Genomic DNA, 25,509 nt, shown 5'->3' with positions numbered 1-25,509 from the left:
TGACAATCCGCAATTTAGCGGTGAATGAGATCGCCTGACAAGGTTTCTACATATGCGGATTATAGGTGGAGGTTCATATCCAACCTAAACTTATTCATCTCAAATGACCAATCATTGTACGCAATGGCAATGCTATTTGGCATCTAGAAATAACATCTAGCCGAGCTCAAGGATTGGAGATCCGTTTCAATCTTGCCGAGCTCAAGGATTGCAATTTCGTGTCAATCCTGGTACACAGTCACGAGCTGTAGTACAACAAAATTCAATGATGGTGGGTCGTAGATGAATAGTAAAGCTGCATGCAAATATTGCATAGCCCTAAGACGCAATAAAAAGATTGGTGCGCATCAATAATGTTCGAGCGACAAGTTAAAGTTGCTTGGTCGTAGCCTCGGTGAGACCGTATTGCGTGTGAACATGGGGCACAGGACACTTCAACTTACATCCCGATAAACTTCTTTAAAAAAATGGGTAGTGAGCCCGTAGAAGTATAAGCAGCATAAGCAGTAGATAATAGTGTAACACGTGACCAGTGTGTTAACACTTCAACCAACACCATAAAGCATAAAAAGGTGTCCGCAAGTTGGTTGTATCTATCTACATAGTTTGATGTAAGAATAGAATGTTCACTTTTGTGTTATTTAGCGTAGGAGGGTCTCACTCCTTATTTAGCTAAAGCAATACCAATTCTTTTTAAGTTGTTACATATTTTCACTGTCTACAAAACATGAGTCTACTAACTATTTTGTTGCGCTGTGAGAATTTATGTGTATATTTTCGTTGAATATATAAACTTTCCCTTACTATTTTTTTTTTTTTTGTAGAAATATTGGGTATATTGCATTCTATGAGCATGAGTGACCTAATTAGAAACTTAATTTCATCTTAACAAGTAAAAACATGGATTTCACGCCTTTCAATCAACCACACATATCCTCATTACGAGTTGCTGAGCCATGAAGGCTCAACTTCTTTCTAAAGCATGATCCTTGCCACTTTCCACAAAATCTGGTTCCTTCTGCCTTTAGAGCTACGTACCTTAATTAGCTAAACAATTAATGTGATACTTGATATATTACACTTTCTTGAAAATTTGTTCAATCATAACCTCAAATGCGTTGGGTGACATGAGAACTTAATTGTAAGCTAGTTGCAATTGTTGAATATAAAAATACATGATGATCCACCTATTTACTATTTACTGTACTTGATACACATAAAAAAAACCCAGATGATGAGCAAGAACTTCAACAAAGTATTTTATGGCTTGTCATGTTTTATGTAAAGTAAATAGAGTAGTCAATAATGTAATCTTTGTTAAATGATTTTTGTTATAATGCATAAGTTATGTAGGAGCTCCTAATATAGTTTTTGAGTGTTTTATATTATGGTGTTTATGTTTAATGTCTCATTTTTATATTATGTGGTTTCACTAATAGTAACGACGTGAAGACTGTCTTTCAAGTCCTTATTTAAAAATAAATAAATAAATAAATTTAAAAAAAACAGAATATCGATATCCAGTTTGCTTTCTTTAAATGGTGCTAGCTAGCTTGAGCTTTATAATTCTTAATAAATTAAACGAGGATTCATTAATTACAGGTAGAATTAAATTTGAATTTAAGACATAACCGAATTATTAGCTCCCGTAGTCTTTTATTCATCCATTATGTTTTTGACCCTAGCTTCTTTGGCATCATGTTCTTCACCACATGCATATATCATATGCATTCTGGGCAATTCTAGAACATAAAGGTCACTCCTGCTCTTGGTAGGAAATGGTTTCGGCATAAAAGGCTATTTACACCAATACACATTCATAAAATAAAGTATAAAACAGTTAATCGGCTGCCATTGAAGAGAACTGGTCCAAAAATCCAATTAATTAGACATGGAAGCTTGTCAACTAAGTAAACCGTACTGAAGACAAAATTAATTCTATAAATTAGCTTTGTCTACTAAAAAAATATATTTTGTTTGTTCACTAGCAATTTGCAAATAAATATGTGGAACATGGCAATTCGAACAATCTGGCAATTTGTCCAAAAAAACAATCTCTAGGAGAAAATGAATGACTTCTTGAAATTCAATTCCAGCGTAGAAGGATTTAAAAGAAAACAAGTTCTGTTGAGTGGACTGGCAAGTTCTCTGGGGCATAACAGAATTGGACCATCCCAAGCGTTCACACTTGCCTGTTGGTTACGTTGCTGGAAAAAACTGAGACTCAGGCATGCATCATGGATCACAAGACAACAACTAATGGTTGTTAGTTTTTAATATATTTATATATTAAAATGCTAATGTTTTTTGATGGCAAAATGTATTTGGATTAGGAGCTGGCAACCCATCAACCCAGAGTTATCATGAACTATCTCACACTAGCAATTAATATTCTCATCTATTTACCTTTGAATCTTCGAACTCTACAAATAAAATTGCATGTCATGTTGTTCCTGCTACTTAACTAGTAATCTTGTTGTAATTAATCATCACACATGTTTGATTTCCGGCCCTCCAGTTTGATCAATTAGGAGGTTTTTCTCTGTGATACTTTAATTTTTAATCCGGAAAAAAAAAAAAAAAAAAAAAAAAGGTTAAGTTCGATTTCGATGGAGTCATGCATATTACAAAAGTAAACTCCTATTTTGAAAAGCTAGTCTTTGCAGGTGCTTTAGTCTTGCGTCACATGTTATAATTACAAAGAAAGTTAATCGTTGAACAAAAATTCCAGTTTCCTCAATCTTTCTCACGAATTTTCGGTCAAAATTCCTACTCCTTTCCTTAGTGGGGATGGTTGTTGCTGCGATATATCTTAATGCATTTTCCAACCAACTCATCAAGTCAAGTCTAAGGAATCATATATGACTCGTTAATACTATTTGGGTAGTAGGTCAACATATGTGTAGGCAGACGCCAAAATAATGTTTTCTACGGGAGACTAGACTTGCAAGTCGATCTTTCACTTTGCAATAGATTTGGTTATAAATTAAGCAAATGATACTGTGGTTGGGAATTATATGTTGTTGGTGATCACATTTCACCAATCTAATCATGCATGCAAGCGCACCACTAATTTCTTTCTGCTGGTTCGTTAAAATTAAACAATCAAGTTTTTTGTTTTTTTCTATTTGCTGAAGTGAGGCCAAAATAAATACCTAACCCCGGCCCTCACCGACTACTTCTAGCAAATTATATACAAACACGGTTGGCTGATGCATGCCCAAAATCATGTAATTAAGAAACTAATACATATAAACAGTGTTTCTGGTACGTTTGGTCTCGGAATCTCATTGCGAAATGAAATATGCAAAAGCTTTCCGAAAGAAGAGAACCAATAATGACACTAGAGAAAGTTGTAACACTATTATTTTATTTATAGCAAATCACATATACATCATTCAAGAGAAATTTTAAATACACACCCCTAATCTCTTAATACACACCCCTATTATTTTATGTTTTTATTGAGATTTTATAGGTAAGCTAAATGACCAAAACATACATCTATTATTAAAAAAAAAAATCGCGCTTGAAGTATTCTTTCCAACGTCTTTTACCCTAAAATCGTTGAAAGCACGTCTTCTTCCTTAACCCCAATTCTTCTCCACAATTCATTTGGGTTGTCTTTTTTTTGGTATCCGTATTAGCTTTAGTTTGATCTTACAGATCATATTGTCAAATACTGCATCTTTATCAGCTTTAATTTAATCTTGTAGATCATATTGTCAAATACTGCATTTTTATCATGATATGTTTTATTGAATAACTAGCTATCTATGTTTAATAGCTACTATACTTCTACAGTTGTATTAGCTTGTGAATTTTTAAAAACTTGTATTGGTGATTTGGAGTTGGGATATAACAATAATATAATTTGATTATAAATTGAACGATGATAGCAAAAATTAGACGAAATAATATGTCAAAAGAGGTACCAAATAGTAAATATATATTAATTATATAAATAACGGAGTATTTCATAAATTAAGGGCATTTTAGGCAGTTTGGGATGTGTATTAAGTATAATATTGAAATGAAAAATTTGATAAGTGGTGTATTAAGTAAAGGATGTGTATTAAGATATTAGGGGTGTGTATTTAAAATTTCCCATCCTTCAAAAGGATTTGAAACACAAATAAATCCACTTGTGTTGTTAAACAAATAAGGACAGTTTTTAACAATTAAGGACAATATTTTCTCTGCATGCCATGTGTCATGGTTTAATTTACCAAATTAACCATATACTAATTAAATATGATTTTTGAAGAGAAAAGTCTCACATTTTGAGATTTTTCAATAAGTGAAATACAGTAGCAGGTTTTTAATAACTTAGTGTAGTAGCAGTATGCAGTAGCAGCATGCAGTAACAGCACACAACAACACATAGCAACAGCACGTAGTAGCAACACACAACAGCACGTAGTAGCAGCACACAACAACACACACAGTAACAGCACACAACAACACGCAGTAGCAGCACACAACAACACACGCACAAAGCAGCACACAGTAGCAGCACGCAGTAACAACATGCAGTAGTAGCACAAAATAACACACATCAACAACACACGCAGTAGCAGCACACAACAATACACATAGTAGCAGTCAATGTTCTAAAAGGCGCTAGGCGAGCGGTAACCCACAGCCTAGAGCCTGGACAGCCTAGGCGAGGATTAGGCGGGGACTAGGCGATTTGTATTTTTAAGATTTATTAATTAAAAATATATATTTTATGTAATTTAATATTTGAAAACGGTCAAATATAGATAAATTATTCAACATAATCTAGTCATACTCATTTATAAAATAAATTATAACTAAAATTTAGTATAACTTTCTGTAAAAGTGAGCAACAACATCAATAAACATATACACTTCTAATTTTAAACACACAATTAACTCTTATACTCTCATACTCCCCATAATATAACAATCCCACCACAAAAAGAAAACAAAAATAGCCGTAGAGCTTAACAGCCTAGACGGGCTAGGCGGCATTTAGGCAGGCTAGGCGGCATTTAGGCGAGCTAGGCGGCCGCCTAATCGCCCACAGCCTGGCACAAAGGCCTGAAAGAAAAGCGAGGCGGCTTGTTGCAGCCTAGAGCCTAAGCGGGGACTAGGCGGTCATAGGCTGGGCCTTTTAGAAGCTTGGTAGCAGCACACAACAACACACAACATCAACACACACAATAACAGCACACAACAGCACACAGTAGCAGCACACAACAGCACACAGTAGCAGCACACAACAGCACACAGTAGCAGCACACAACAACACACAACATCAACACACACAGGAGCAACACACAACAACAACAACACACAACATCAACACACACAGTAGCAGCACACAACAACACACACCAACATCACACGCAGCAGCAACATACAATAGCAGCACGCAGCAGCACATAGCAGAATGCAGCAGTAGCATGAAGCATGAGCACGGATTAGCTACAAATGATCACTTTTTGTTGTCAAATTCAAAAGATATGGGTTTTAATTCCAAAGAATCTTTGAGTAAACCAAGTTGTAGAGATCGAAGAATAATCAAATCAGATCTGGTTGGATTCAGCGAAGCCTTAGTCAACATTCATCCTTTCATTATTCGGCTCCTCCTCCATTCCTCGCCTCCTAGCAATTTGGTCGGAGCGGTGACCGGCGAAGAAGAAGAGGAAGAGGAAGAGGAAGAGAAGAAGAAGAAGAAGAATCGGTGCAGATCTGAAAATGGTAGAGAAGTGGTATTTTGAGCCAGTGACAGTTTTGTAGATATTTCAGAAAATAATGGTTTTTTGGGTATTTTGCGTAAAAAATTGCTGACAGGGCGTGGTACTATGCATTGTGGGCCTGAGTATATGTCCTTATTTGTTTAAATCTGTTGAAAAATGGTTTTTCTGTATTTTGCAACTGTCTATGGTAATAAAATGTCATTTTCTATTTTATTTATACAACCTTATCTGTTTACGATTATCTATTTAATTTGAGATTTCAATCTGTGAGTGAATGATATTTTAGCAAGACTCAGACTCTATGAATTATTATTCCCAAGCTAAAACAATAAGAAAGAGACATACAACTGATACAAGGGTGTTTCGTGAAGGTAAATGAAATCATTTCTTGTTGATGAGATGTACTTAACAGTTGTGGGTTTCGTCCCTATAAGACATGGGTATCAATAGAGAGGTTCTAATTTGCGTTAACGTTTAAGACTTGTGATTAGACCTGTAAATGGACCAGATCTGGAGCGGATCTACCTAGATCCGAATCCGGATCCGTAATAGAAATTTTGGATCCGGATCCGACCCGTTACCCGCTGGATCTTTGATAGCTAGATTCAAATCCGGATCCGGCGGGTTAACGGATACCCGACCCGTTAATCCGATCCGTTTATGATTATAAATATTTTCAAATTTTAAATAATAATTTCTTAATTTTATCATAAATTTTCATAAAACACTAATAAAATATTATAACAAAATAAATGTTTACATCAAAAGTTGAATTACATGGCCAAAATACTTCTTAACAATAAACTAATATATTCAAAATACTAAACCTCCAATGTATTTAGCAAAGAGCATAAAAAAAACATAGGCATCGTAACCTTCAACTTCATCAAATGATCATACTTTAGACGCAATTTAGACGTTTAGGTTATCCAAATAATTATTATATTATTTAATATTTATCAATAATATTTTATTTATAAAAATATTATTTAATTATTTTTAAACGGATCCAGCTCCTTAACGGATCGGATCAACCTCGATCCGTATCCGATCCGTTTAATAAACGGGTAAACGGATCCGGGTCCTTAACGGATTAACGGGTCTAATTTTCGATCCAAACCCGTTTAAAAACCATGGATCCGGAGTGGGTCCGGATTAAGATCCGGTCTATTTACGAGTCTACTTGTGATGGCTGTGGTTCTTTTTTCCTTTTTCCTTATCAAGCTAATAGGCTGCTCACTACAGCATGCCACCAACCCTCCACTAATCCTTTAATCGTTTTCTTGCTTTAAGCTAGCGTGCGCTTACGTTGGTGGAGAATGTTAAAGGCCGGTGAAGTCATACATGATATATATACTAGGGTTTTGACTCAATTTACCTTCTCGCAATCATATCATTCTACATCTATCATTGTAACTACATTTACCATCAATACAAACACAATCTAGTCTTCAAACGTTTTAAGATATCTTTCTTGTTGTTTTTTAGTTTTCAACACTTTGTTTTTAATAATCCATGACAGATTGACATCTAACAGACGACCGGACTTGAGATTTGAAGACTTGAGGCGAGTTCTAAGAATAATGTCCTATGATCATACGTGATACGAATTACTCAGGTGATACTGCTAACAGCAGAATTGCTAGCAATACTACAATACACAAGCAATGTAGTTCGAAGAAAATTATATCATTCTCTTATTATTGTGCAAAATGGTACAATGATTATTGTCTAATGTCTTCTCTCACAATAACACTCTAAACAGATATCTCTCTAACTATTTCGCTCTCTGATGTAAACAGATGTTGTCTCTGTTTCACCCTCTGGTCTCTAGAACTAAGCTAGACACCTATATTTATAGAGTCTAAATCTCTATAAATCTTTATCTAACTTGGAGAGTACTCCCTAACTAAGTTAGACAACTAATCCCAAACTAAGTTGAAAAACTATTCCCTAACAAGCTAGAAAAGCTATTTCCTTAACTAACTTGGAGAAGGAATCGGCTAATTCCTAAAAGACTAAAATACACCCGTATCAATACGAGGAGGAAAAAACAACGGTCATCGGCCATAAAAAATTTGGCATCCCCTCAGACTTTGTAGCTATGAATAATTGGATAAAATGACGTAACTATAGACAAAAAAAAATTAGCTCCAGACAATTAGATGACTCAGTAGAAAGAACACAAGAAACTGAGAAAGAAACGAAAAGTTTAAGGTTTATGTGAAAATATATACACACACACATATAGAAAAAGAAGAATTTGATGCCCCCAAAGTTTTGATGCTTGAGGCGGCTGCCTCTTCAGCGTCACCTTAGGTACGGGCATGCTAACAGTTCTATCTAATATCATGCAAGACTACATACTAATTCCCTTCAAGTATTCAATTCAAGTAGGGGTGGGCATAAAAAACCTAAATCCCGGTCCCATCCCGATCCCATCCAGAAATTTGACGGGATGGGACGGGATATAATTCTAAAAACATAAGGCCCGTCTTGTCCCGTCCCGTAGAGAAACAACGGGACGGGACGCGGGACTGAAAAGTTGAGGCCCGTCAGACCCGTCCCGTCCCGTGTGAAAATATAGACTAATCTAAGCCATTAGTTTTTTAGATGTTTTGATCTCAACCTTACATTTTTGAACCCTAATACTAACTCATCTCACTATGGTTGCAGTCTTTCACTCTCTGTCTTTCAGTTTCATCGCAAGAACCCTAAACTTCTAAAAGGGAAGTCACTCTCAACCCTCCAGCCAAACCTCAATCGATGATGCTTGAAATCCCAATCCAGCCAAACCGCCTCTGCCAGTCCTCCTTGAACTCCTCCACTGCCTCCGCTAACCTCACCGCCGGCCTCCTCCTCACCTTGGCGCCCGCCTCCTCCTCGCCTCGCCTTCCTCCTCCCTCATGCTGCTAAGGTGTGTATGTGCTACTCTGGAACTGGTTTATCTTGATAGCTGGGGTTTAATACTGTAATCTTATTGATCTCATATGTGCTACTCTGGACAGATAAAGAAACAGCAGCATCATCCAATTCGTTATAACCATCATCGATAAAAATCAAGAATCTGAGCAAGGTGCAAGGTAATGAACCATGTCATGTAACGTTGTTTACTCTTCCCATGAATTCTATAGGTGTTGTGTAAAGGTGAGCTACTGGTAATTAGTTGTTGCTGCTGCATATGTGATTATCTATAGATTCATGTGATTATCTATTGCGTTTACTAAAAGTATTATTGTGCTTACCATGATCATGAATTAGTTAGTCTATGATTGTATAAAACTGATCTAATGTTAAAGGTAACATTAGGAAATTTGATGTTAGTAAAACTGATCATGAATTAGTTAGTATATGATTGTCAAAATTTGATGTATTGGATGTGGTTAATGTATCATAGAATAAGTAATTATCTACATGTGTGTATTGGATGTGATTACTGCATATGTGGATTTGGTTAATGTATCAAAATTTGATGTATTGGATGTGGTTAATAGAATAATTGATTATCTACATGTGTGTATTGGATGTGGTTACTGCATATGTGGATGTGGTTAATGTATCAAAATTTGATGTATTGGATGTGGTTACTGCATATGTGATTATCTATATGTGTGTATTCAAAGAAGCTTCACTTTCTTACTTGATTATCTATAAAGTTGAATAAGTTTATTATGAATGGCTGAATGCAGGGGGAATTACTCGAAAACGATGGCGAGAGGAAAGAAAGTAATTGTGCGACCCAACCGTTCTGCTTCTGGCCTTCAGAATTCGTCAACGACGACATCAGTAGCATCACCATCTCCTCCAGTTACATCAGTCCCTCTGCTCAAAGCTACAAACCCAAGTTCAAGTGAACCCGGGATTGAAGTTGGTCAAGTTGCTGCATCTGTAGGCGAGGGTGGTGTGGCTTCTGCTGCTGCATTTGTAGTGAGGATGGTGATGGTCTTGCTCAATCAGGTACGAAGCATACTAGTCATGTTTGGGAGTATTTCAAAGAGTATGAGAAAATTGATAGAGTGAAAGATGCTGAGGGGAAGATAATTGAGATAGTTCATAAAAGGGCTCATTGCATCTACTGTCCTAAGGGTAAGATTGGGGACTTTTCTGTTAAGAGTAAGAGTGGCACCTCTGGATTGCTTAGGCACATCAACCAAAACTATAGGTATTTTCCACGTGATGTTGATAAGTCGCAGAAAGAGAGCAAGGGTAGGACCTCCAGAAGAAGGAGATTGGTTGAAGACTAGTGTGTTTGTCGATATGTTAAGAGTTTTTTGGGGAGTGACTCTAAGGAATAGTGCATCATTGCACCCTACTCTGCACACTGTTTTTGTTGATGTGATTGATATGGAAAACAACATAAATAGCTTGTTTGTGGCGTCGGAGATGACAACTGGATCAGAAACTGAAAAGACATTGCAAGATATGGCAGGCAATATGAGAAGCAGATGGATGAAGTATTTTGGCTCTTTTGGGGACCTTAACAACATATTGATCATTGGACTAGTTTTGGATGCAAGATTTAAGTTGAAGAATGTGACTCATATGTATAATGAACAGAATCTGGATGTTGATGAGGTGGAGAGGAGAACAAAGGTGATTAAAGACCTGCTTATGGCTCTCTATGATCAGGTATTTTACAGTTTACACCTTTTCTGATATTTTTTTGATTGCATATATCCAATCTATTACTGTTGCATTTGTTGTTAGGTTGTATATTTCTAGTGTTTGTATATATATGTTTCTAAGTAACCTGTTTCTAGCATAAGACAACTCTTTTCTAAGTGACATGTTTCCATTTTGTATATATTTGATTTTCAGTTTCTGCATTTTTTTTTCTTAGTATGTGGTTCATGTAGATGTAGGTATACACATGCAGAGGCCGTAATCTCCAACCTCTTCATCTAGCATTATCACAAGTAGAAGCAGCACTAACCGTGGCCATAGGGGCTAACGTCTTAGTAATTGGAAGAAGGTTGTGCAAGAAAATGAAGAGGCAGTCGCAGTTCATGAAATTGATCAATACTTGGATGCTGCATTAGATCCAACCGATGAAGAAGATCAATTTGACATCCTGTGTTGGTGGAAGGTTAATGGATGCAAGTTTCCAGTCTTAGTAGCAATTGCAAGAGATGTTCTTGCAATTCAGATCTCAACAGTGGCCTCTGAGTCATGCTGCTCAACAGGGGACAAAGCTATTGATTGTTTTAGGAGATCATTAACTCCTAAATCAGTGGAGAGACTCATTTGCATGCAAAACTGGATGTTAGGTGATGATATTGCAGAGGTTGTCGAAGATATTGATGAACCAATAATTGAAAACACAGAGTTTTATTACAATGTTGAGCGAGGTATGAATTTTGATGTGTTTATACTTTTTGGTTATTTTCAGGTGCATGGACTAACTTTTTTTCATTTTTGCAAAGCATGAGAGCACTGCTTCAAGCAAGAACAATTGTCCACCTCCAACTGCAACAGTGAAAGGGAAAGAGAAGTATGTTGCAACCGGTATTGTCATCGATGATTATAGTTGAAATTGTTTGTATTTGGAGCAGCTTGGAGCTTGTGCTATCAGATTCACTACTTTCCTGTTTTCTTTTGAATTTTATGATGTGTGAACTTGAGTAATTGTGGATTATTGATGTTACTCTAGTTTTATTGTAGTTATGAATTATGGATTCAGATGATGCAGTCTTTATATATTGTAGGAATATATTGGTATCATTATCAGGTAATACTGGGGCGGGATGGCGGGATTGGGCCCGTCCTGTCCCGGTCCCGTCTGGGACGGGACTTGCGTGGGATAAAGTCTTAAAAACGTAAGGCCCGTCCCAATCCCGTCATGTGTGCAATGTCCGGGATGAGCCGTGGGATGACCCTAATCTCGTCCCAACATGTCCCATGCCCACCCCTAGATTCAAGCCTTCAACAAATCGATCATCCCTTTCCCTTTCCTTTTGGCCTCCATTCAAGCACTCGTCGACCAAGCCTTTAATGAATAGTATTAGGGTTATGCAAATATTTGTAGAGAATAGTGTCACGAGCTTCCTTTTTCCTAAGTTACTCGTGCGGCCTTAGCACTTCCCTTATGCTAAGTCAGCCTTACTCACGCAAACACTTTGGCTAGAACACCCGAATGAAGGGAGAAGATCTTTGAAAGAGAGAACTTGTATTAAGCTTTAAGAGAACTTTACAAAGCTTTACAAGTGAGCTTGAATGCTATCCAACTCTCTATGCCTCAAATGAGAGGGGTGTCTTCCTATTTATAGGCATCATCCCTCATTGCCTAAGGTTCTAGATAGTTCTAGGACATTTACAAGTATAGAGGTTTCTAGAGTTTTCTATACAACTCTAAGTGTTGCCTTAAGTATTCTAACAACTTCCGGAGTAGCCTTGAGCATTTAGCCTCTCTAGGGTTCTAGAGTGTTCCGGAGTGTCCTAGAGACTCTCTAAGATTCTAGAGAGTTCTAGAGTTGTCCGCATGCTTCCCGATCCTTCCGGAAGCTTCCAAGACCTTCCATAATATTCCGGATGCTTCCAGGACCTTCCATAATGTTCCGGATGCTTCCAGAATGCTCATGTGCTCTCCAAAACCTTCCTTGAGCTATGCTTGCATCAAAACGCTCAAGAAAGCTCTTTGTTAACTTGGCGGGGCGTGACAATAGGCTACCATAAAAGACAAACGATATTATACGGTTTCTTTTGTACAGTGACCACAAATTTAATCGTTTTGATATGCATCGATCAACTCCTTCGGCCAGGGCGTGTTTCAAAAATGTTTATTCATCGAGTATATATGTGAGATTATCATTTGTAATGATGGTTTGCTTCCTTGGCCTTATTATGATTCCACGGTCCCTAGCTTCCCAATCCAAAATGCCCCACTCCATTTAAGTAGGAATAATACGTATACTAGCATTGTTAAAGATAAATGTAACTTTCTCATAAAAACTCATAAAAAAATTAAAAAAAAACTTTCTCATAAAAACCCCTGAATAAATAAATTTAATAAAGCTAGCTTGATCAGTCACCACCATTTATTATTTTTTTGGTTACAACAACCATTTATTCTTTTGGAGCTTTCTTAATGAATATGATCCCGATATTAGCTTCAGAGTATGGCCTACTCCCAAATGTCAATTCATGAGTAATAAGTTCGGATTGATTTATAATTACAACCTTAATTGGGGTTTTTTCTTTTTCTTTTTTGAACTGCAACTCATTAGGATTTGGAAAATGGATATATGGAATTTAGAACATATACGTGTTAGAGTTTATGCATCTTCCTATTGGATAAGCCTAAATCTCCTTACTAGCATTGACCTTTTCCATTGTGGTTGTGGAGCTCTGGTATTATCTAGTACTTGTGTAAGTACATACAGATATTTATTTATTTTTTATTTTTTATTTTTTGATTTTGAGTGTTAGCGTTAGTTAGATTAGGTAACATACACTCATGTAAGGTATCCTAATAATTACCGGATTATTCCACTGTTTCGCCAAGAAACATGAACGCGAACAGTCACATGACCATCACCACTAAACAAGACAGTTTATAGATTGCACATTCAGAATATTTGCTATCCAGATTTCACTAAATAAGCAGGATAGTTGAATAGTAAGTAATACGTAGTTGAGTAGTTGTATTAAACAAGCTGGATTATTTCCATAATGTTATAAATAAAGCTACCTACCAAAACCAACCTCATAACAAAGCATGCATCACACCATCTCTTCCACAAACTCTACTTACCACCATACATCGAATGATATGGACGCCAAGTAGTCTACGCATGCGAGTTGATATGAACACAAAATGGTTTACACTGCTAATACTATTAGTTGTTTTCATCGGTCAAATTGATATTATTAAAATCTAAAGGTATATGCTAATATTACCTCAAGAAGAAAAAAGAGCACAAAATTAAACCTGATGTTAACATTTCTCATGCCTGTTATATTTACCACCTAAGTAGATAGCACATGATTCTTATCTGTTCCATAACTCATGTGATAACTAAGAAATATCATTGTTAATAAGGTAATAAAGTTCTCATCAAAAATTAAGTCAAAAATGTGATCATTGTTTTTGTCACATATATAGGTTGACATATTATAAAATTCTCGATTGATATACGGTATATATGTTCCATGTTTTAATCTCATTGAACTATTAATTTTGTATATATTCTTTATAAATTCCTTAAAAAAAAAAAAGAATTTTGTAAATGTCGTATATACACTTCGTACATTATTCGAGTATACAAAATCTGACAAGAGTAGCATTATTACTGCAATGACTGTTATCTGGAGCGCTAGTGTTTATGCTTAACCGGTTACACATAAACACTAGCTCTATACCTTTTGTGATCATGAGACTAGTGGCCGAGCCAACTCAGTCAAGACTGGGCTGGAGCCTAGGTGAGAATCTAAAGCCTGGAAAAAAATTTACACCATGCTCAAATGCAAAATGTTTATTCTTTGGCAGATTCCATACTAGATACATAATATGAATTCTGTTTCATAAATTGAAGTTTGAAGTCACCGGGTCGGGATCGTCAAGACGAAGCTATAGCCGTAGGTAACTGTGGCTGATAATGGGTGAATTAATCAGGTTAGGTTTGCTCATTGGTGAAGGATCTAGTCATGATTTAGTTTCTCTCTCTAGCACCATCACTCAGAAGAGAAAGAGAAAGAATGAGTCTGCTGGGATTACTTATGGAGTTATGGTGATTGGGTTTCGATGAGATTTTGGGGTAAGTTGGTGTTTGAGTCTTTGAGAGACAAGGTTGAAGGCTCTAGTGAAGAGACTCTGAGTATGGTGACTGAGAATTGTTTGGGAAGAGAGAGACGAAGATGAATAGAGAGAGACATCTATAGTTGAAATATACAACTTTTTTGTTATTATATTTATGTGTGAGTTTGACTAAAAGTTATTATGTTTGATAAAAGTTAACTATAGATCTCTCAAATCCCGTTGCATCTTACAAACCTGATACGATTGAAGTTTTGCGGTCTCGTTTTATAAGATTTAGTTAGATTTTTTGTAAAAATTTCTCGCACAATACGTCAAAATTCGTTAAAAATTTTTTAGTGTTACAATTAGCCCCGGTAACAATTTAGTCCTGGCTCCGCCACTTCCGCAAGAAGTCCCTCCTTTTTCTATTTAGTTTTAATACATAGTGTGAGCCTCGCACATCGATCGCTATCTTCCCCATGAACACAAGAACCGAACTGGATATAGTGAGAGAAATAGCCAAAAGGAATTTAGGAATTGGGAAATAGCTAGGACCAAAGCTAGGAGAAAGGAGTGGTAGATTTGGAAGCCATGCATGCAAGGTCGACTATATATGCATGGGTCACGTGGTTTGGCAGCCTTGCCTACCATTACTTGCAAACCAAACAAGGTCTTGGGGGTCGATAGCACGTGACTAGTTACACAGAACAGTCTGATCTGTTGGGTCAAGCTAGCAAGCTAGCAGCTTATTTCGTTTCTTCACCTTACATTATTCATGGATGGATGCAGATATGGCTCTCAACAAGACCAAGAACACAGGTCAAGTTCCCTCACCCCATTTATTTTGTCTTAGCTACTTGGCCAAACACTACGCCCTACAGACTCGATCGTCCAATCCGTTCTTCCTATACCTAATTAATTCGATTATGTGGTTTAGAGAAGCCTCTGCTGTGATCGATCAATTTGTTCAACGTCGATGTGTATACGTTGTTGATAGCTATACAGCAAGCCCACAGATATTGATAGGGGCTGAAACTGGAAAGGAGATATATACATGTAACCAATATATCTGGACGATTTGTCACTCAGATGTGATGGACTAGCTAATGGAGATATTTTCAAAAGATTTTCATCAAAGAGATACAGCTCTAATTAACCCATCATCCATGTTAACTAGCATGCGTTACATGATTATGATGCTAAGCACTATGATGTCAATGTTTACTGTTTTCCTTATTTTCGAAGGGGTTTAATTGGAACAATCAAGCCATGAGGCTCATATATACCTGACAAAGGCATCAAACTCCTGAGAGATAGCCGAGGAGTTCTAGAACAAAATTCGAAGATCTTCACCCCAACTTAACTTGGTCTGATAATCGTCAAACAAAGTATCGATGCGCTCTCCAACTGTCTGTTGCTCATTTGCAACAATGCTCTCACCGTGCTGCATTTTAGCAAGAATCTTAAAAGCCATTACCAATGGAAATATTGACATTAATATTACTTTGAGAGCTCAGGCTTGGGATGTTTTGCTTTACCTCCTATACTATTGAAGCAATGACTTGCTCAACAACAATTGGTGCAGTGGTCTTCTCAATAGTTGGAGCTAGCAGTAACCTTCGTAGAATTTGGAGTTTCAGTGACACGACTGACACCCATAAACAGGCTCAATTATGAATATTCAACAGCTCGATTTATGAAAAGTTTTGGGATGTAAAATTAATTAGCTCGATTTATGAGTTTCATTAATATTGATGAATTGATTGATTGAAGATCAGATGTTATGTCTTTATATAGAGAAAACAAACTAGTAAGAGAGAAACATCCGATTGGAGTTGCATACATACGAGAAAGGATGAGAAAAGAAAAGAGGAAACGTCATTGGGGAAGAAATAATGTTGCATCTGTTTTTGTTTTTTCTTCTTGTGGAGACAAACAAAGTTGCATTAAGAGATCTAGAAGAAAAAAAGTACAGGGAAATCTAATCAACATCAAACCCAAAAGGAACATCATCCTAGGGAGAAACTTATTTTAGCTATATTTGTCTTCATTCTCCACTCTCCAGGGAGGGGAAGTTGAGATGCTGATGTAGTCGAGATGGCTTGTGATCAAAGTCGAATCTCCTTCAATGAGTGAATACTTGTAGCTGCTTGAACAACAGTTGTTTTGTTAACCTGCATCCTATCGTCTAGCTTCTGCTTGCAGGGTATTGCTTGACCCCAAGTCTGCGGGAATCTCCTTCAATAACAGATAGATGAAAAATTGTGTACACTTAATGTTCATCATCGTGACATATTGTACATATCATGATGAGATTTGAACCCATGCCATAATTTCAAATGTTCTCAATTAGGCTACCTAACTAACCAGGTCACGGCTTACCACTTACCACCGCATATTGTAGATATCTCATTCAGTCGTCCATGATACGAAGTGCATGTGCATAATACATATTGAGCAACGTTGTAGAAAGCGGAACGATCTATGCCTTCAAGTTTACTTCCTCCATTGACCCCAACAATACTACTTGCGTAAAGAACTGCTTGACTGTATGTTTCGCATGACCAGCGTCGCGTAATAGGCAAATCCTTGAACGTTCGGGTGCTGGTGTTATAGCAGATTAGACGTCCATCAGCTGCAACAATAAGAAGCTCGTCACTCTCCCGAAATATCAATGGGCTGCATATGAGTTCTGCGCATTCAATGGTGAACTGTTTGGTCCATAGTCTCTCGACACCATTCAAGTCGTTCAGTAGCCACATATCAAAAGATCTAACAGGACGATGACGAAGATCATCATCATGAAATGTGAATAGAGCAATGGATTCTTTGCACGCTGCAATTAGCATAATATTGATATGTGGGAGATCATCATCATATGATATATCTGGAAGCGGTATCTCATCAAATACCTCGTCAGCCATATTGAATGAAAGGATGACTGGAGACCATTGCAGCCAATAATAAGTTCCGTTCAATAAGAAATGAGACTTGCTATCATTTGTGTCGTCAATAGATAATTCTCTACCAAAATCGACCTCTCTCCAAGAATTAGAACGCATGGTGTATACCTCTGCTCTATAATCGTAGATATGAGAGTCGTTATAAATTAGAACCCTAACGACTTTGTAATCGTTACCTTTTGAATCATACCCGAACCCCAAACAATCTGTCCAATACGTTGCGTCAAAGCATGAGACCTGATCAGCGTCCTTGAGGTCAGGAAGAACACAAGACTTGGGAAGAAGCTTGAAGTCGTTGAGTCCCGGATTGCATAATATGGCATTACCAGCGATCATAAAGTTACCAAGGTAAACTTGTAGACAAACAATCCCATCACAATGACCGGAAATCTTCACAGTCAACGGATCACTATCTTCACAGTCAACCTTAGGAAGGGGAACATCAATATCATCAAGAACAGGTAAATGAAGGTGATCATCATCATATATTGAGAGTCGTGTTTCAACCTCGCGAATCGTGTGATAGAAGGGATAACCCATTTCATTCTGAATGTTGATTTTGCAGTCGTCTGAAAAATGACGCTTGAAAAGGATGGGAGGAGAGGAGGCGAGTTTGCTGTGCCTAGACATGTAAAGGTGTTTGGCGATGAAGCTTGTACTGCTGATCAGTTCCTTCCACACCTTGCAGGTGCACTGGAATCGCATCAAAGATTTAGGAGGCAGTCGTATCAGGATTTGCACCACGATATCTTCCGGCAAAAACAATTTACCAATGCCCGCCATGACTCCACCACCTTCCTTTTCCTCTCTTAAACCCTAAACCGGATTCCATCTTTCTCATCTTTTAACAAAGGGCACATGTATTATGCTATGCTGTATTGTCCAGTCCTTTGGCCCTTTGAGCTTGGTGATATGGGCCAGGGATTTTTTCCCCTAAGCTTGTAGAATGTTTAGTAGCTCTTTATTTCAATAATTTTCAACTGTTGTTTAGAGACTCCTATATGTAATCTAATAAGTAATTCCTGGAGGGACGATACACATTCCTAATTCGACTAGATAATAGATTCCTAGCTAGGTTGTTGATTTGATATGCATTTTCATAACTAGATTATAAGCTTGCTTTGAAATGAACATTAGATATTTATGAGTGGTCTACCCCTATGTATCATCGTGGTCCATTTACTGATTTCATCTTTTACAGAATCGACCCCAAAACCAATGACAGCGGAATGTTATATACAAGTCACTCTGGTTCGAAAATTATTGACTATCAGTGATTGATTGTTAAAAAAAAAAAAAAAAAAAAAAAAAAAAAATACCGATGTTTCAACCGCATTGTCTCAATTCATGGAGAGTAACGGCAAATAAAATGAAACAAGCTTCATTCTTGTTCATATGATCATATGATTCATATCCCTAAACAATTAGATTTAATATCATACTTGAACAGAAAGTACACAACCACTTAATTTGCAGTTTGCACATCATCTATTCATCTTGATGAAATATATATAACAAGCAAGGGACTGAACTAGGTATTTACTGCAAGTCTACAACAGAGAAATTAACAATTCATTCCAAAGGATATTGATTGATACCCTAGACCTGCTCGGATGGCTTCTCCTGGGGTTGGAACGGAGGCGCCGGAACCGGAGGTCCAACAAGAACTGCTTCTCTCCGGCCATCTGCCCTGCCAAGAAGGTAAAAGGCAAGAGCTACGATCAAGATGAACAGTATCACCGGCAACGATATCACCATTACAAATCCCATTTTCCAACTCTGATTTTCAGGCTAACAAACAAACCATGGATCCATGTTTGTAATCAAGCTAATGAAAAAGAAAATCAAGTAGGTATTGTATATCTAACTAATCCATCAAACTGAGAAATAAATACGATCGAGCTAATACTTGGTTACCTCTTGGTCTTGGGAGTGCCTTTGTTTTCCAAACGAAGCAAGTACAGCTCAGCTGTAGAGTACAAGAGAGAGCAGAGTCTAATCTGGAGAGAAATGTCGGAGACGATAAAATGTAATGATGAGAAGGCCTATAAACTGTCCACATGGCCACGCTATGACCTTGGATGCTAAATACTTGTTACTATTTTATTGGTCACTTGTGAATGACGAGTCCATTCTTAGGTCCAAAATTATTTCTTAGCTCCACAAATTGAGTTACTACTTGCTACCAAATTAAATTTAGAAATTATTGGCAATAAAATAGATAAATATGCATAAAAATTAAACTAAAAGTCTCACAAAGTGCCTAGTTTATTTGGTATAGTGGCATATGTTTCCCTATGTAAGTGGAGGTCGTGAGTCGATAGACTCGTTATAACATTCAGTTATTTGTTTGATAAAAAAACAATCTCACAAACTACCTATTTCTATTTATTGTAGTGATAATATGCTCATAATAGACTCGTTGATGTGTTTTTTTTTATTTTTTATGGAAAATGTCATCATTCTATTATAATCAAAACTTATAATCAAAAAAATACAAAGAGACGATGTACATCGAGAAATAAGAAAACATATGCAATAAGAGCATCAGCATTAAAAAAAAATCTCACAATGCAGTTGTTGTATACTTCATTTCATCAAATTGAACTTACAATTTAATCGGAAGTATCTTACCAAGACATTTAAAATGTAAATGTGAGACTGATTGTTAACCGGTATGAAGTAAGAATTGTCTTCTGAACCATTTCTAGGTTTCTTCTTTGCGGCTTGATTCGTCTTTTGGTTCACTCAAATGTTATTGATTGTTTAGTCAATATATTGTCATTATTTGTGACTGTTTTCACTTGATGGAGTGTTACTGATGTTATTATCCACCCACCGAGCACTATTTGATGATGTCTTATCTTACTTTACGTGCTCCACCAGCATTTGTAATTTTGTCCATTCCCCATATAAATCAACCTGCTCCCAACTGTTTAAGCTTTTCTTTAATCCCAGCGTCAATTATCAGTTTTCATAATATCTGTTATGGTACATTGGTACATACAAATATTTCCCACCACTTAAGGCTTAAGGTGACACTGAGTTAAACTTGATTGAGATCCTATGAACCTAACAGTGGGATATGTTTTGACACAGAGAAAGTTGTTTATAGTTTTAACAGTCCAAATTTCTAAAAGGGCATACTCAAGGCTAGGATTGGGAGCCCCATCATCCCCCATCAGTTTTAAACTTTCCATTTTATTGTAACAAGTAATAGAAGCAAGCAAAACAAAAATTTGCAATAACCAATTTGTTGACCTATCCAATTTCTTTGATGATGCTGCAATTACAGATTCAGCAGTTCTTACCCTATGTATACGTTGACATACAAGGAAATACAATTTTGCAGCTATGGCTTTGATACAACGAGAGAATTTGATTTGATCAGGCAATTTTGAAGGCTATGACGCATAAGGAGCAGATGTTGCAGTACCCTTGCGTGAACCAGAAGGCCCCTCGTTAGTGCCAACAGGTTTATTGGAAAGCCGCCTCTTGTAGCGTTTGAGGACAGAGGCCAGGTTTTCTTTTCCCTTTGGAAAAGCCACATCACCAGCTGCTGTGCCCGTCCGGCCCTTTCGGCATGAAATTGCAATCTCCACATCCTTGATTATGTCCAGGAGCGTTACAGCTGTCGTGCATTTTCCCCTGGCTGGTTTTGCAGCAGGGGGTAACATTCCATTCGAAAATGTTGGACTAGACTTCTGCTGCTGGGCTGCTGCAATTTGAAGGCAGAAGCATGGAGACATTGGAGTACGAGGCTTAGAGAACGCAGCATCAATAATGCCCTGTATTACAAAGATAGACCGGTCATAAACATCATTGGAAGACAAGCTTTGCAAATACAAATACAAACAAATATAGTAAGGAGATCTAGTTGTATACTATGGTAGCAGACTGCAATTCAAGGAGCTACGACAGCAAGCCTAATAAGAAGTTGAAAGGTTACACTTTACCTTCAACAACATTTATGTCCAGGGGGAGTGTTAGACTCAATTTAGTACTTTATATTAAGGAATTTCTAGGAATCTATTCATCGGGGTGATTTTGTTATATCTGGTCCTCATCTGAGTTGGACTGGCCACTATCAATGGGACTTAATACATGACTATTGTTAAGACGATACCAACAACTGTAAAGAACAAAATCATAGACAATTTCCTATTCTCCTTTCTTCTTCTCCTTTCCTGTCTCTTTTCATCTAACTTTGTTTCTAGACAATTCTAAATTCTGAAGGAGTATTACTCATAAAAGATTAGTAAAATAAATGCCACCAAATTTCCACAACAGTTAAATCAAGGATCCAATGCAGATGTTACCTTGTCAAACTCAAGTTGGCATGACCGCTACTCCTAACCTTATTCTGATTGGTTGATAAGTCTAGACCGAGACAATAAACTTATGTAGAAACCATACTCAACTTGCAAAAATTGGAATCATAAGTAAGAAGAAGGCTTTAGAGTTTACCTGAAGTCGATTCAGAACATATGTATATTTCCCCCAAAGCTCTGGCCGGCTTTCCATAAGGGACAAATCAAGAATCCGATGAATACACCAGACCCCAAAGCTTATTATTAGATCAGATCTCCAAATACAACCTTCCCCACAATTAGGAACCGAGGAAACCATGAGATGGGTGAGATTCACATCATTCATTTTTGCAGAAGCAGACTTCCTGTCAGAAGAAGGGTATGGAGATTCACCCATGTGAACTGTTCGATTAATCTCTCTTGTTTCAGCATCATAAAGAATTTTCTCCCTGGCAGCCACACGATCTATTAGATCCTCATCCACTCCGTCATTCTGTCTAAACAACCAGTCAGACCCTTCCAACTTCAAAAGCTTCACAATGCAGTGTCTAAAAGACTGAAGAAGCTTTGCCTCTGAATCTGCAACTGATGTAGCTTCCATACCTGCAGAACCTGCTCTACTACCAACTGCAGTCCCGATAGAACGATTATTATCAGCTACACCAAATTGCTCAAAAGGCTGTCTAGACCAGAGGGATCCAGTGCCATAATTAGAATTCGGTTGGGATGATCGAACATCTTTATAGACATTAGATGGAGAGACTTCATCAAATGCCAAAGAACCTCCCCCCCTTACACCAGATTTTGGATACAAGGATGATTCATAACCCATTATCCCAAACCCAGGAGGAGGATCCCGTGGAGCACTTTTACTAGAGTTGTAGAGATCACGGTTAATGTCAGGTAGACTGTGGTATTTCTTTGCATTGGCTGAGTTTACCGCATTCTCCGAAATTCCAGAGGAGGGTACATCATAATATGGTCTATCAGATTGCAATGGACTTTGTCGAGATACTGTAAGGTTCTGAAAACTGGAAGCCTGAACAGAGCCTAACCCATTTTGCAACTTCTGCCCCATGGTAAATGCAAGTGAATCTCTGTAGTTTCCAGCACCCAATGAAGAAGCAGAATTTAGGGCTGGTGACTCTATTTGACCATTCAAGTTACTGGAACTTCTGTCATTACGGTTAAGATACGATGGCATCTGATAACCATGTACTGTGGCTGGCTGGTAATCCCAGCTCTCAGCAGATGGTATGCTCCGCACACTTGAATAGCGCCTCTCACCCAAGTCAGAAGTTGGTATACTGCGCACACTTGAATAGCGCCGCTCACCCAAGTCAGAAGATGGTATACTGCGCACACTGGAATAGCGCCTCTCACCCAAGTCAGAAGATGGTATACTGTGCACACTTGAATAGCGCCTCTCACCCAAGTCAATAACACTGCGGCTTGAATTTTGGACATACGCATCCAGCAAGTGCATGTGGCCGGGCCATAACAAGGAAGATCCCCTTTGAGCGCCATATGCTGACTCTATACTGTTTTGCAGCCTCTGCTGATTTACAGAGTCATATAAACTCAAGTTGATTAAAGGATCAGATCCTTTGCCTCCTACAGATGGAAAGCATCCAGAAACTTCTTTTGCAGTGGTATCATCTTTCAGCAAGGAAGAAGCAGAGGAAGCAGCAGAAGAAGCCTTTGAATCTGACCCCAACAACAGATCCAGTTTCTTTGTTCTTGCTTCTTTAATTACATTCCCATGGAAATCATACAGTTGTCCCCAAAACTCATCGAGTGCAGCAGCTAGTTGACGTCTAGCAGCACGGCCCAACCCTGCTAGTCTTGAGAGGCTTCCAGCACCGCTCCCCCCTTCGTCACCTTTTGCGCTGAGACTCCTGAATGATCCTGGACCCTCAGATGTTAACGTGGTGCTCTCTGAAGCCTCTTTCAAGGAATCTTCTGGTTCCCAGGTATCTCCCTCATCATCATCTTTTTCAGTTGGCAAGTCTCCTTCAGTTGCAAGAGTCTTCTCAACTTGCTCTGTTGATTCAAATTTCACAGTATCGGTGCCCAGTACTGTAACATCAGAAACCTCATTAGCCACAGTTGGGACGCGAGTTAATTCTACTACAGGTGTGGGTTCCTCCTTGCTGCATTTGGCAGAGTGAGGAAAGGTACCAAGAGAACTATTTTCCTCTACACCAGATAGTTGAAGCTCCTGATCAGGCTCCAAGAGAGTTTCAGGCAGAACAAAATCAAAATTTGCAACGGCTGTATCTAATTCTCTATCCAATGCGTCCCCAGATGATGGTGATGGTTCATGCTTCTGTATATCTGCATCTCTATGATAGTTATGTTCGGCTATATCAGTCTCCTTATTTCTAAATGGCTCCGAGACACCCTTAGGCATATCCCAGTTCCACACCTGGTTCTCTATTCGAGCACTTGCAGATTTTAACGGTGTGGCTGCCAACCAAATCATCAGGCAAAATGATGCAGAAGCAGTGATGAGAAGTACAGACATACTACTCCCAGCATCCCATCTCAAATTATCCACCCAATCACTATTCCCAAAAATCATCTCCACTACAAAGACAACTTTTAATCCAAGCATCCCAATAAGTGTAATGAGGGCTGAAAATTCAACGAACTGAGAAATCTTATGGGCTCCCATTAATTGTCTTGAAGCAGCAACACGAAAAAGAGGGATCACAGAAGATGGCAGTAGCAGGGCTGCCAACACCTGTGTAGATACAAGCAGTTGATACATCCCCTCAGCTCCTGAGCTCCAAACAAAATACAGAGCAGGAACAACAGCAATGATTCTGATTGTAGCACAGTGAAGCCAACCAGGAAGGTCCAGTTTTAAGAAGTCATTCAAGACTACTTGTCCACCCAGACTCCAGCTTAATGTTGTGATTTGATTTGATAAAAAGAGAACCAGCAAGAAGGCAACAGGAACTATTGGACCCCAAAAGACCTGCATAATTTAAAAGCACTTAAATTTGAGTGTCCAGCATGGTACTGAACGATTAGTCGAGTACCGTAAACAAAAATCATCAAAAGCATGTGATCATGGAGAGAAATTAAAACCTGTTCAATAAGGGACATTGCATCCTGAAAAGTAAGAAGACCACGTGAAGTGTAGAATGCATTTGCTGCTAAGGTCATCAGAACATAATTCACCAAATAAATACCATTAAACATGCAGAAGATGGCGACAAAATGGTTCTGACACAAAGTATCCTTAGAAACAGTTTGTTGTTGCTGATGCTGCTGCAGAATTAAAATAAATGAAAGTTGAGAGAAATGACCATCACCAAAATCAGCTATACGTAAACATGTTTAGTTCAAAAAAAAAACAAGAAGTGTGAGGTGGTAACAGAACTTCGTCGTGCAACAGGGATAGTTTGATACTCATGTCTTTTAAGTGTTTATTTTTACACCCAATACCTCTACCAAGATAATCTCATATTCTCTTATAAGTGGAAGTGTGGAACCTTTTCTTTTCTCTAGACAGAAAGGAAGAAGATTTGTGCTTGTGTGGCTCAATTGCCTCTATTGAAGTGCACTGACTATTGAAAATGGAAACATCTGCCTTTCTCAATGAAGTGCACTGAATAAGTCAACTGATATAATTTATGAGGCTTCCAACAAATAGAAGTCATTTTACGGAAATTTATTAAACAGACTTCCCTGAATGAACTCATTTTGCAATGAAAAATTGTGTGAACCAAAAGACGTAAAGACACAGTATGCAACAAGAAAAA

The 25,509-nt window shown here is 37.8% G+C and overlaps 1 protein-coding gene across 1 annotated transcript in view; it reads right to left on the bottom strand.

Moving 5' to 3' along the window:
- Positions 1-20,664: 20,664 nt before the first annotated feature.
- The window catches only part of LOC101310827 (ethylene-insensitive protein 2-like), a 6,540-nt gene continuing 1,695 nt past the window's right edge, over positions 20,665-25,509 (bottom strand). The window contains exons 5-7 of the mRNA XM_004306198.1: positions 24,833-25,068; positions 21,894-24,719; positions 20,665-21,214 (exon numbers count right to left, since the gene is read on the bottom strand). Coding sequence (XP_004306246.1) covers positions 20,831-21,214; positions 21,894-24,719; positions 24,833-25,068 — 3,446 coding nt within the window. The 3' untranslated portion in view covers positions 20,665-20,830. The remainder of the gene's footprint in view (positions 21,215-21,893; positions 24,720-24,832; positions 25,069-25,509) is intronic.

Source organism: Fragaria vesca, linkage group LG6 (genome assembly GCF_000184155.1).
Source record: "Fragaria vesca subsp. vesca linkage group LG6, FraVesHawaii_1.0, whole genome shotgun sequence".
NCBI classification, from domain to species: Eukaryota; Viridiplantae; Streptophyta; class Magnoliopsida; order Rosales; family Rosaceae; genus Fragaria; species Fragaria vesca.
This window is presented reverse-complemented; position numbering and strand designations above follow the sequence as displayed.